The sequence below is a fragment of the Poecilia latipinna genome, unplaced genomic scaffold (assembly GCF_001443285.1).
Source record: "Poecilia latipinna isolate Pla-1442-1.1 unplaced genomic scaffold, P_latipinna-1.0 Scaffold1289, whole genome shotgun sequence".
Lineage (NCBI taxonomy): Eukaryota > Metazoa > Chordata > Actinopteri > Cyprinodontiformes > Poeciliidae > Poecilia > Poecilia latipinna.
The window spans coordinates 86,904-100,086 of NW_015113905.1; the positions used below are offsets into that span (position 1 = coordinate 86,904).

The window sequence follows — 13,183 nt, forward strand, 5'->3', positions numbered from 1 at the left end:
AGGCTTCGGAAGCTCAAACGTTCAAACATTTAAAAGGGATAAAATAGCAGAAAGGAATGCTTCCACTTACATTTCTCGTACATTTCTCCTCTAAAATGTCTCAAACTGATTATTTTTTGTTTTTTTAGGTTTTTTTTCCTCTTTTTTTGCTTTTTTTTAGCTCGGAAAAGCAGACCTTGTATTACAGGACTGGCTGGAGACTTGTTTCCATCGTTTGCCTTTTTTTTTAACTTTGTATTTAACATCTTTTACTTTGTTTTGCTTATTTTTTAAACATTTTTTTTAAACCCTTCTTCTGTGCGTGAAGCTCATCTCAAGGCTGCCCTCTCCTGTGGAGGAGGGAGATTGCAGTTAGACACATTTGGTTTTTCCATAAAGCTTTCAGCAAAAGAACAACAACAACAAAAGATCTTAAATGCGTACCTTGGGCTCAAACACTTGGGACAACAGCTGAGTTAGTCACAGTCTTCTGAGCGGCCTCCTTGGCCTGGTGGGCCTGCAGCACAGCCACAGCCTCGTCCACCTGCACAGATATTTGTGTTTGACATCAACCCCAGCAGCACAATGCTGTTTTATAGAGTGATTTGTATGCAGCAACATACAAACGTAATTATAAACTTTTTCCATTTTTTTTATATTATTGTCCTTCATGTTGATACTTTACTAAACCACTGTGTTGGCGCTCTGGCTGGATGTTTAAACTAGTTGAGCTGCTTGGAAGATAAACTCTTCCCCAGTCTTTTGCCGCCTTTTACATGTTTTCTTCCAGGTTGTATTTAGACTTCAAGGAAACAGAAGTCAATAAAAACCATGCATCTTTTGTGTTGCTACGTCAAGTAAAATCTTAATAAAATCCATGAAAATTTGTGCTTTAAATAGGATGCAATTAAAAATTCTTAAAAGGAAATTCATACTTTTGCAACTCTGTCATATTTATGATCCTCCTCATGTTACAGCAGTGAAGTTCTGGGGCAACGTACTGAGGCTTTGCAACTACAAGCTTGTTTGTATCAGAAAACCTAAGCGGTTACCTTGGAGCGGAGAGACTCTGGGGACTCCAGCATGTGAAGCAGCTCTGAGTTGTCAATCTCCAGCAGCATGCCAGTAATCTTGCCTGCCAGGCTGGGATGCATGTTCTGGATCAGTGGGAACAGACGCTCACCTACGAGAGAGACGGAGAGGATTTAAAATCAAAGGCCATTAGCCCCCGGTGACGCTCTGGGACTCGTTTGACACATAGAAACCACAGCATCCGCTCTGAATGCCATCAGCAAAGCTCACCCAGCATCTGCTTCTGTTCCTGCGGCGGAGCGGCGGCCAGCATAGAGGCGGTCAGAGGCTCCTGTCCCTGAACGTGGACCGCAGGCTGAGTGGTAGGAGAGGCAGAGTCATTACAGGCACAGCTGTACTCTCCACTGTCGCTACAGAGACGGCAGCAGCCTTACCTGCTGCAGATTGACCTGTGGCTGGGAGGTGATGTGCTGCTGAGGGTTGCGGACCCCTGCGGCGTACTTGTACTGAGGAACTCCGCGCACCGGAGCAGTTGTTGCCGTGGCTGCGGCGGGCGGTCGGGGAGCCACGGTCTGAGCGGCTGCAGGAGGAGCCAAACAGAGAGAGAAGAGAAAATCAGCAAGATACTGAACACGAACAGAACGCGTTACCAAACGGGTTTGTGCCGACTAGACTGACCGACACGCTGGGTGGACATCATGCGAGGGACCTGATTTGCGGGCCGCATGGTGCCGAAGGTCTGAGGGCGTGGAGCTGATGCACGCATGGCACCGGTCATGTTCTGAAAGTCTGAGAGACGCATCAACGATTAACGAGCCGTGAGACGGACAATCGGGGCCCAGGTAAGGTTTTTTCGAGAACGCTCACGTTGAGGTCGGACCCCCTGGGTTGTCCAGCGTGGGCTCGGCCGCAGCTGAGCCATCTGGCCCGCAGCTGGGTAGTAGGCGGCGCGGTTCTGGGCCTGAGGTATGGCAGCCATGAAGTAGCCGGAGGGCGGAGCTGGCTGGTAGGGGTTGATGACGGGATTTGGCACGGCGCGGACACTGGCCATGCGCTGCATGTACTGGTTGGTCAGGTGGGCTTGGCGCTCCTCTTTCCTCTGAGCCAGAGCCACGTACAGCGGCTTGGTGGCCACGATGCGCCCGTTCATCTCTGTCACTGCTTTGGTCGCCTCCTCCGGGGACGAGAAGCAGACAAAACCGAAGCCTTTGCTGCGGCCGCCTTCCATCATGACCTGGTAGAGGAAGAATCAAACGTGAAACTCCAGAAGAGTTCGGCAGCTCATTTCAGTTTTGAGAAGATAAGGTTAAAGGTCGAACCTTGGCACTGGTTATCGTGCCGAACGGGGAGAACTCCTTCCGCAAGCGTTCATCATCAATCCCGTCATCAAGGTTCTTCACATACAAGTTGACACCCTGTCGATACGAACAAATATTTTGAAAACAAAAGCAGCTCAGCAATAATAAACAGCAGGTTAAATGTAAAATTCCTGTCTGCAGCACGTCTTTGTCCCCAACAACCGGAGGTGAGGGGAAGTGGGGCCCATGAGCTGCAGAGTTGCTGTTGCAGCCATTTTGGCCAGTGGACCCTACTGCAGAGGGAGCACTGAATTTGACAAAGCTGCAGTTTTTCTTCCCGCGAGCAGACGGCGTCTGATCCTGGAAGTATTTAAGCTCACCTGGTAGCGAGTCATACGGTCTTGTTTCATCTGCTCAAATTTGCGCTTCAGCTCCGTCTGTCGTTCCACCTTCTTCTGAGCGCGGCCGACGTAGATGGGCTTCCCGTTCAAGTCCTTTCCGTTCATTTCATCCACAGCCTGAAATTAGAAACAATGTGACAAAAATGACATTTAAAAAAAGAAAAAAAAAAGGGCTCAACTGCGGTTACTAAAAACTAGAGTCGTGTTCATCTCGAGTCAAACCTTCTGTGCGTCTTCGTGTCTTTCAAAGCTGACGAAACCGAAGCCTCTGGACTTTCCGCTGTCATCTGTCATGACCCGGGTACTCAGCGCATTTCCTGAGCAGCAAAACACAACAAGGTTGTCGACCAAAACTCCTATATCCTTAGTAGCGTCTTCGAGGAGCAGTTACAAAATTGGACTGACCGTATTTACTGAAGAGCTCTCTCAATTTCTCATCGTCCATATCGTCACCAAAGTTTTTAATGTAAACATTAGTAAACTCTTTTGCCCGGGCGCCCAACTCAGCCTCGCGCTCCTTACGAGATTTGAAACGGCCAACGAACCTGTGGGGGGGAAAAAAAAGAAAAGGGGAAAAAAAAAAAAAAACTTTTAGAAGAACTAACTAACATCAATAATCTTGGTCTGTTGATGAAATCAAATCATATTTCCAACATGGTAGAATCGAGACAGTTGCCCATCCACCGCCTGCTTTTTGTAGTCGACAAGCTCCTGGCAGAATCCTGGCTGAATATTTACAGGTAGGACTGAAACCAAAGAACACTGTACCAGCTGTGAAGCATGGTAGTGGCAGCAGTATGCTGAGGATCCATGGTTCTGGTGTAAAGAAGAAACTGGTTGGAATAATGACATTATTCAAACCATATTTAAATTTTGCCTTAAAAATGAGTAATCCAAGAAGACGATAATTCAAACATGGATCAAAACTGCTCCAGGAATGGATTAAGGAGACTAAAATTAAGAGAAATAGGAATAAAATCAGTTTAGAGACTTGCAGAAATGCATAAACTAAGAACCACTTTCTCTGAATAATCTAGTGGCTAATTTTTGGGTTAACTAACAACTCAAAATTATTATTTTTCCTCAGAAACACATTATAGGTGTTAAACGTTTATAATAAAACTTTTGTATTTAATCTGTACCACTAAATAAGTGATATAATTAAAACAGGTAGACTAAAATTAATTCAGGCCTCTGCACATCAGCCCACTCAGGCAGCTAGTCAATCAAACGAACTGAGAAAACTGAAAAAGGCAGCAGACGGACAGCAAATTTTATAAATAAATTGATTCTATTTATAAAGTGCCATTTCCAGCATTACAAAACTAAAGCACGTATTATTTATGTACTGACGAACAAAAAGGCAGAGTATTCAGAATATTGAATATGATGATGCTGAACTGGGTGTAAACAGAAACAAGTCTCAGTTCTGTCAAAATAATATATTTTTGTTTTACCTTTCAGTGTTTTAAATACTAATTTTTTTTTAAATTATGTAATTGTTTTCTTTCTTTTTTTTATCCACAGATCTCAGGTCAATTTTGTTTTAAATGAACTTTATGTGTAAAGCTGATATGACTTGCTTTGAGAGTTTGTCGTGCTTCAATGTGTTTCATTTGAAAACTTCTATACCTGAAATTATTTTTGGCTATTAAACCCAAAAATGATCTAATAAACATTTAGAACCTGGTTCAATAGTCAAACAGTTTGTCCACCACGATTAGTTTGAAAAAGCAGCAGAGACGGAGCAGAGTCTGTTCAGCTCCAGCCAATGACAGGAGCTGAACAGACTCCCAGTTCTCCCACCGAGTGCGAGTCACAGCCCAGGATTGTGCCAGAAGCTTTTTGACGTCTCCAGAAGTTCAGAGCCACTTAAAAACATCCACTTACACTTTTCTGTCATTGAGCAGCATGCCGTTCATTTTTTCAATGGCTCGTTCTGCAGCTTCCTGAGTCTCAAAATGCACAAAGCCGTAGCCTTTAGAGCCATTTTCATCACAAACCACCTGAGACGGAGACAGAGAGGACATGTGCTGCTTGAAGTCACACACACACACACACACACACACATGCTGGAACAAACATGAACCGGTTAAAGCACACCTGGCAACATCGGTCATGGCCATCATGAGCACCAACCTTTTCTCTTTACACCGTTTTACCATATCGAAATAAAAAGCAATGTTCCGATGTGTTAGTGTCATGATTGAGTATCAACTTGAAATCCAGAAAACACTCACATAAAAACAGCTTAATGAGTGAGCATCACCAGCTGCAAATGTAGCATGCTACAACCAGAGAGACACTAAACAAAGAAAGCGACGCTTCACCTTGCAGGACAGGATGTTCCCGAAAGCAGAGAAGGTGTCATAAAGAGCCTTGTTGTCAATCGACTTGTCAAGATTCTTGATGAAGATGTTTCCCACGCCACTTTTTCTCAGAGACGGATCACGCTGCGACCACATGATGCGTACGGGCCGCCCTTTGATCACGTCGAAGTTCATGGTGTCCAGAGCGCGCTCAGCTGAAAGAGAACACAGATATTTTGCTCATCCACTATAGGAACTAGTCACAGGTGTAATGCTAAAATTCACAAAGGAAAGCGATTAAAGTGGTAGGGAATGTTTCTACTTCCCAACTAATCTGAAAAGCATCAAGTTTTTAACTTTTATCGTTTTAAAAGACTTGATTTTTGACAACTCAAATAAGCTCAAGGGACAAGAACTCATCCTAATCTGTTTGTTAGGCGTGTCACTGGCCTCTCCCACCCACCCCCCCTTAGAAATTACACAAAAATGACAGAAAACAGGCTTAGCAGTAGGTGTTGCTGCAAGAGCTTAACTAAAACTGAGCAAATATTACAACACGAAAAAGAGGGAGCGGTAGTTTTAAAACTTCTCTGGTCAGACAGCCTTGCTCATCAGGATGCATTCTGGAAATATTTGCTTACTTGTTTTATTTTACAGCAACAATCATATCACCGAGTTTATTTTGACTTACTTGAAACTTTATTTTCTTATCACAAAATATGACCTAGAGTTGTGATCCCTTACAATTAAGCCCACTGTGAATTCAAGGTTAGAACTCTGATTCTTGACTCGTACATCCACATTGCACTCCTCAGCTGAAACCATTTGCTAACATGTAGCATTAAAAATCAGAAATCCCCTTAAAGCAGACCAGCGGTATAAATCAAATAACTGCAAACAACGGGAGTGCTTAATGCAGAATGCTGATGAGACAAAATAGCAGACTCTCAAATAACATCGACATTCTTTGTTTTGCACAGTTCGACCAGTCCCAGCAGCATCGCATCACGTTACCGCCGACCTCCGGTCCGGCGTCCACAGCGCCCTCTAGCCCCTGGTCTTCAAGGCACACTGCCCCGCATGTTTTAGATGTGTCCATGATTCAGCACACCTGATTTTAATTGGGGATTGACGTACAGACTTTTGCTGAACTGGAATCTTGTGTGTTACAGCGGGGAAACATGAAAACAGGCAGGGTGTATGACTCACAGATAGCCTAGCTAAAAGCACGGCCAAAATCCGTCAATCCGTCAAACTGGACTGTTGTGGATTTCTCAATGAAACTCATGGTACAGTTCTTCAACCACAACATTTGGAAATTATTCTACTTTAAAAATATATAATATTTCAAACATTTATTCAATGTTTGTATGAAGAATAAATGAATGCCAAATTCATGTTTTACAAAATAGCAATGCAATTTTGTCCAATCAAACAGCAGTGGCATTATTAAGCCATTTATTCAGGGAGTTTTAAATGATTTAGGTCAATAAAAATGTTTACAAAACAAACTTCTGATTTTGTTTTACCTAGTCTAAACACATAATGAAATGAACCGAGTAATCAGGGTGTTTTTCTAAAAAATAAATTCGACATCATGGTGGACTCATAAGAAGAGTTTTTTATATTTGCCTTTCTAAACAAATCATTTTATATTTTCTTGATCTGAATTTGCTTTTTAGTCCATTCCCAGCTACAAGAACGGGACAAAAATAAATAAATCAACTGTAGACATTTTGGACTCCCCATGCTCTCAACTGCATGTGGCCATAGACTTAAATTAAAAAATGTTAAAATGTAATGTGTCTCAATACCATTTATACCGAGTCATTCTTACATTACTTTGTCCCTGAAAGAGTTTATTATACACAATTATTATACAAAATTGTTGATTAAAAACTTAAGAGTCTTCTCATGGAACCAATTTTCACAGCTCTGTGTAAAAACACACCCATGGGAGCAAAAGGGCAAAACAGGCCCACCCTCTTATCACCAGCATGCAGAAAATGCTTGCTAAAGAGCACATATCGAACCTCTGTGGAACAAATGGCTTGTTTTAGTGAAGTAGCAATGACATTTTTACCCTCTTTTCATACAGACAAAAGTCCATTCAACAACTTAAAACTGTTGGCAATCATTTTGTGGGGATTGGAAGGTAAATTTGTCAGCACTACAGTTGGGGTGCTGCCCGGACTGAACAGATAAAGAGCCCTTTTTGGCAGCCAGCAGGGCCCTTTTACTTTGCTGAGGTGGGCAGGGCAGGCAGGATGTGGCGCTGCTCTGCTACGCCAGTGGACCAGACCCCACCGCAGTCACATGTAGTTCACACAGCCTGGCCCCCTCTCTCTGACTGACAGCCCCTTTAAAGCACATGACTGCATTTATTAGACATTTTAACTGAATGGTTTAGTAATATCCGACTTACCGTCCGCCGGCTGTTGGAAGTTGACATAGGCGTATCCGAGGGAACGCCGGGTGATCATGTCCCTACAGACCCGAATCGAGAGGATGGCTCCGGCTGGGCTGAATTTCTCATACAGCATGGCCTCGGTCACATCTGGATGCAGGTCCCCGACATATAGGGAGGCCATGGGATAACTGGGAGCGCTGGGGTTCATCCTTATTTCTCTCCTCCTCGAGACTAGCGGTTATAAACGGACTACGCTTGAGTTTGTCAACGGGAAAGAAGACGGGGGGGAAAAAGTTGCTAACGGTCGGTATCGTCGGTAGGACCTTTGATGCCGAATTGTAAACGTTATACAACGGTTGACTTGTCAGTTGGGAGTCAAAACGTCTAATTCGAGTGTTTTAAAACGACACAACGTCGACTTCAGTTCGAGTTAAAAGACCCTTTAAAATTTGACAAACGAAAAAGAGGAGGGGAAAGCTAACGACTGGAAAAAAAAAAATCCGACACGTTGGGGTACGTTACCGTCAGTCCTCGACCGTCTTTACTCCCTCTTCACTGACTTGTTACAAAAAGAAAGAAAGAAAAAGATTTTTTATATTTTTTATGTTTTGAAATTTTTTTTGTTTTTTTTATTTTTTTTATAGAATGTGTGATGAGCGAGCTCAGAGCACACACGCACTCACACAGCACTGACAGCCGGGGTTGAAGGGAAGGAAGCAGAGGGGAGGTTGCTTGACTATATATCGATGTATGCGTCACACAAATGGACCAATCATACTGCAGTATCACTGAGGAGGAAAGGGGCGTTACCCAGGAGGGTAGGCACGATGATGATGATGGTGGAATCCTGAAAAACGTGTTTAAAAGGCGAATACTAACTTATTGTTATGCCAACACTGACCTGGTGTAAAGTGAAACTGAATAAATGATGCAGTTTCACTGAATGATCATTCAGTAGATTCCGTTCTTTGTGAATGGCATCTACTACATAATCTCCCAAATGTTTAAATGACTAAACTATCAATTTCTGAAACTCTCATTCTAGTTCAAGTCATGTTTTTATAAACCAAGACCTAAAACTCTAATTTCAAATTTGAATAAAAATTGAGTCAACATAAAAAATATCAGAGCACCTTGTAAAAGTATTTATTGTCCTAAACTGTACTAATTTTATTCTTGTACAGTAACAAATTTCGCTGTATAGCGAATAAATAGTGGAATAGGAGGAAAATGGTAGTGTGACAAGAATGTGCATTGAGCCTCCTTTATTCTAATACCCCAAAATAAAAATGTCATCAAATAATCCCTCAGAAGTCTATAAACAGACATTTAAATTTTATTCTCAAAATGCATACAATTCTGTGAGAAGCTTTTAGAAAATATTAGTGAACAAATAGCATCACGAAGACCAAAGAATGTAGCAGACAGGCCAAGGATAAAGATGCGGATAAGTTTAAAAGATAATTAGGTTATAAAACAATCTTACAAGCTTTGACAAACCAATGGAGAACTGGTGAAACTCAACAACACAGGTGTAATTTCTTGGTAGGTTTGCAGTTATGCAAAGATGTATTGTTGCCCTTAAGCTAATCAAGCTTTTTACCTATTTGAAACATGCTTGTTTTTAGTTTAAATAAAGTAAATTGTAACATGCTACAAGAAATTGTTTTATAAAAACATTTTATGAAGACACTTGGAAACAAATTTAACTAACTTTTTTTTAACATGTGAAAGGTGGATGTGCATTATTACATGCAAATTGCAACCTAAAACTAAAAGTAATTAAATAAAAATTTTGCTTGTATTCCCCAAAACTCCTTAGAAGGAATCAAAGGTGTTGGAGCTGAATCATATAGCGTGACAGAAATTTTAAATTCTCTTTCCCTGCCTGCATTTTAGTCCTACTGACATGAGAATTCAATGCACAGATATTTTTAGACAGTATACGATTGTCTTTCCAGTGAATGCAGGCAGTATTTTCTCTGGTCCTTCGACATCCACAGCAGTCATCAGCAGAGGGCAGCAATGTTGGTGAAAACCAACCATCTGTCAAACTGAAACTGCCTTCAGCATCACAGGCCTTAAATTATCTTTACTTTGGCAGCGGAGAAGGAAGATGTCTGTCACTTATTGTGTTATCTCAGAAATGTCTAAAGCTGTGATTATAACTAAGCTTTGACCTGCTGAGAGTAGCATTGAGCTTTTGATATAGCAAACACTAAGCTGTCAGTTTGCCGTAAAACAGAGGATTCTGTGGAAAAGCACCTTGTGTTCATTGTCAAGCATAGTGGAGTACGTGTAATGCTGTGGCTGTACTTTACCTCCAAATGCCCTGAGAATCTTGACAGACTACACAAAACATGCATGATTACTTGAAACTCATGAGCAACTTTTTCAAATCTAAATCTGGTGGACTCGTATCCATATGTAACCGACATTTAGATGAATTTCCTAAAGCATAACTATAAAATGTGTTGAACTGTGGCGGTTTTGGCACTAGGTTCAATTATACCATTAAGTCTGTTTAAAACAGTTAATTGCAGCAGGATTTGTTACCCACTGAATAAATGTACAATAAAAAAAATCATTTTTGCTACTGAAGTAAAAGCAATTCATAAAGGCAGTTAGAAATTGTAAATGTAGCTGGCACAAATGTATATAAAAAGCTGATTCATAAATACAGAAAAAGCACCACAAGTCTCAGTTTGAATGCTTTAATTCCACTTACATGAAAGCGCATAACCAAATAATCCACTCATTGTGTAACTTGCAAATTCTGTATCCCATCTTTTCTTTTAAACCAAAATACTGGAATTAGAAGAAACTGGCACTACTTGTAACTACGAAATGGCTTTTAATGAAGCTTTCTACGACAATTTCTATGCTCACTTTTTACTCCACATCATGATTTACTCCCATAAAAAAAAGTAAATATGTTAAAACACCAGGTTAAAGCTAAATACTAAACTAAAACTGCCAGTTTTGAAACATGCCCAACCCCCCACACCACACTACTGAGAACCACATACATTCTCCAGGAGTCTACGGGAATAAAATACAGAAAATTAAAATGGAAAAGAACACCTGAATAGAAAAAGAGTAGAAAGCCACATAAAAGCGCATGGCGAAAAGTATCCTCTGCACCACTGAAGAGTTAAAATATCAAAAGGTTACAGTATCGAGCCATTTTTAATCAAGTTGTCGTCATCTTCGGCTGTTAACTTTTATGTGGTATGCAAAACTGCAGGAAATCAAAGATTACACATTTCACTGTTGATAATAGGTCGCTTAACAAATGGACCAAAGTGTAAGTGGTCGTCCAAACAGAAAACACTTCCTGAAACATGTACCATCCATTAACACACTACACGGGACACCAACAGGGCGGGATGGATACAAGCACTACGGAGACGGAGCTTCACCTGTAATAGTGTACAATCACTGCTTACTGTCAGATGGAACATTTAGGGACCCTGCCCTCTGTTTACAGTGGTTTCAGAGAAAGTTTAGTGGACCAAAGTGTCACAAAGGTTGTTTAGTTCAAGTAAAAACAGAGAAATTGCCCAGAGAGACAGATTAGAGGTCGCCTTGTTTTCCTGCAACAGCAGCAGCTTGCTACACTGATAAATGTTACAGATCACTGGGGCAGTCCTAGAGGAGGGACCTAAAGTCGACAAAACAAAAATACACAGGTTGATGGAATAATAATAATGTTCAAAAGGAAATCAAGTCTATTCCATTCTTTTCTCTGTGGAGGTGCTCATAAAATAACCACACATTCACTCACGCGCGCGCACACATCCAATCGCACACACACACACACGCCCACACATTCACTTCAATGCATCTGCACACACATCCTGTACTTTTACACACCGTCAGTGGAGTGTAAACATACATCTCTGTGCATGTATGTGCACACACGCACACACACAACCAAGCACACAACTTAGGCTGGTGAGAGGTAAAAAAATGTGTTTTATTTTTCTCCCGTTGTCTCTCTGTAGTTCAGTTCTCGGCTGCCGGCTCCTGCTCAGTCTCCTTTCCTTCCTCCTCGCCCTCTCCCTGCGCGTCCGACATCCACAGCTGCAACGAGGTGCCGGAGGAATGCAGGGTTGAGCAGTTGATCAAAATCAGCTTTTACAGAGCAAACACACTAACCTTTGTCATATTGTGTGACTTTATAACCACAAGCTTCAATTTAATTGGGAACAGACCAACAAAGTAGAACACAATTGCAAAGTTAAGAGAATGAGATACTGTTCAGCCCTTCTTACTCTGATATCCCAAAATAAACAACCTGAATCATGAACCACAACTCAGACTGGTCAGGTAGAAAGCAGTGGAGAAGTTTAAAGCAGTTATAATGCAACTTACCAAAACAAATGAGCACTGATCAATCCATCATGCAGTAATACTGCTCTCATAAAAACAAACAATGGAATATCGTAGCAATCCCAATGATACTTTTAATTATAGGGCTTACCAGATGCAATCATGTAGAGTTTATTACCAAAATAACTCAATGTTCTTCTGGTGATTAAATAACAAAAATAGGTACAAACAAATTCTCCAGCCCTTTACCAAGAAAGACCTGGAAAGGATGGCACTAATCGGGTAAGCAGTTAAAAGGCGTACGGCATCTTTGGAGGAGCTGCAGAAAACAACTAATGTAGGAGAATCTGTCAACCACACAGCTAACGTTTGGAAGAGTTGCAAGATAAAAGCCATTGTTGAAGAAAACACTCTTTATGTCTGGCTTACACGGCACAAGCTATGTGGGCAACACAGCACATATGGAGCTCTGACCAAAAAAACACCCAAACTGGCCTGCCTGCAAAACATTGGCAGAAAACCTCCACTACACGTCTTCCTGGTAATCTAGGAAAAAAAAACTCACTAGAACCGGGCACAATAATCTAACCAAGCAGAATGTTTCAGAGTACAGCATCGGTCATGGATGTATTAGAATGGCCCAGTCAAAGTTCTGATCTAATTCCAATTAAGAATTAATTGTTTCCAGTTTACAATTATACTCTACATTGTGTTGTCCCACCAAATAAAAAAAATACACAGAGGATTGTGTGTTTTAATGTAGCAAATGTTCAAGGGGTGTGAATACTTTTACATATAGGTCAACATGATGCAGTAACTCACTGTCAGATTGTCACGGAGCAGCTGCATGATCAAGGTGCTGTCTTTGTAGGAGTCGCTGTTGAGAGTGTCCAGCATGGCTATGGCTTCGTCAAACGCCTGCAGGAGACAGGAGGGGCATATTTAAAGTAATGGCTAAATGGGGAAACTATATAAAATACACAAGTCTCAAATAGGCCTGTCGCAATAAACGATAAATCAATTAATTGCACGATAAATTAAACCCATCGACCTCATTTTAATTATCGGCTTTATCGTCTCTTCCTGCCTTTTTTTCCCCCCCTTTCTGTTGATGACACCGAATGAAAAAAGACTCAACTCCGATACTCTCCACTGACCCTCCCTTCCTCATTTCCTTAGTGTAATGTCCAGCGTACACTACACGAGTTGTCGGCCCATTTTCAAAACCTGAGAGACCACACTTTAGCCGACAGAAATCCTAGGTATAACGGTTCGATCGGGTTCGATCGTGCCATGTGGAGTCCAGCCACATGGGCGCAAAATAAGGACTATAATTTTAAAATCAGGCATTAATCAATGCTTTACTAGAATTCACCTGTGATGCATGTCACTAGAGTCAGCGTAAAGTCCTGACTGAAT

The 13,183-nt window shown here is 41.5% G+C and overlaps 2 protein-coding genes across 4 annotated transcripts in view; both read right to left on the bottom strand.

Moving 5' to 3' along the window:
• Positions 1-127: 127 nt before the first annotated feature.
• LOC106961328 (polyadenylate-binding protein 1) lies at positions 128-8,112 on the bottom strand. Its single transcript, XM_015054981.1, has 14 exons — positions 7,445-8,112; positions 5,041-5,234; positions 4,601-4,716; positions 3,116-3,255; positions 2,933-3,027; positions 2,690-2,827; positions 2,331-2,426; positions 1,879-2,245; positions 1,690-1,800; positions 1,446-1,591; positions 1,282-1,366; positions 1,032-1,162; positions 424-523; positions 128-329 (listed from the first exon to the last, which is right to left on the bottom strand). Exons 1-13 carry the CDS (start codon positions 7,635-7,637, stop codon positions 431-433), a joined length of 1,905 nt encoding a protein of 634 aa, XP_014910467.1. The 5' UTR covers positions 7,638-8,112; the 3' UTR covers positions 128-329; positions 424-430.
• A 2,905-nt stretch (positions 8,113-11,017) lies between these two features.
• The window catches only part of LOC106961330 (14-3-3 protein beta/alpha-B-like), a 13,266-nt gene continuing 11,100 nt past the window's right edge, over positions 11,018-13,183 (bottom strand). For 2 of the 3 annotated variants that reach the window (XM_015054984.1, XM_015054985.1), the window contains exons 5-6: positions 12,587-12,682; positions 11,384-11,515 (exon numbers count right to left, since the gene is read on the bottom strand). In XM_015054984.1, the coding sequence (XP_014910470.1) occupies positions 11,438-11,515; positions 12,587-12,682 (174 nt within the window). In that variant the 3' untranslated portion in view covers positions 11,384-11,437. Of the gene's footprint in view, positions 11,516-12,586; positions 12,683-13,183 lie in introns of all 3 variants that reach the window. The other variant, XM_015054986.1, reaches the window with a different exon arrangement.

Bases quoted from the DNA above. Each gene is read 5' to 3' on its own strand.
- LOC106961328 (XM_015054981.1), bottom strand. From the start codon at position 7,637: ATGAACCCCAGCGCTCCCAGTTATCCCATGGCCTCCCTATATGTCGGG. The intron at 2,828-2,932 runs GTTTGACTCGAG...TTCTAATTTCAG, and splicing joins GACACGAAGACGCACAGAAG to GCTGTGGATGAAATGAACGG. The intron at 1,801-1,878 runs GTGAGCGTTCTC...TGCGTCTCTCAG, and splicing joins CCAGGGGGTCCGACCTCAAC to ACTTTCAGAACATGACCGGT.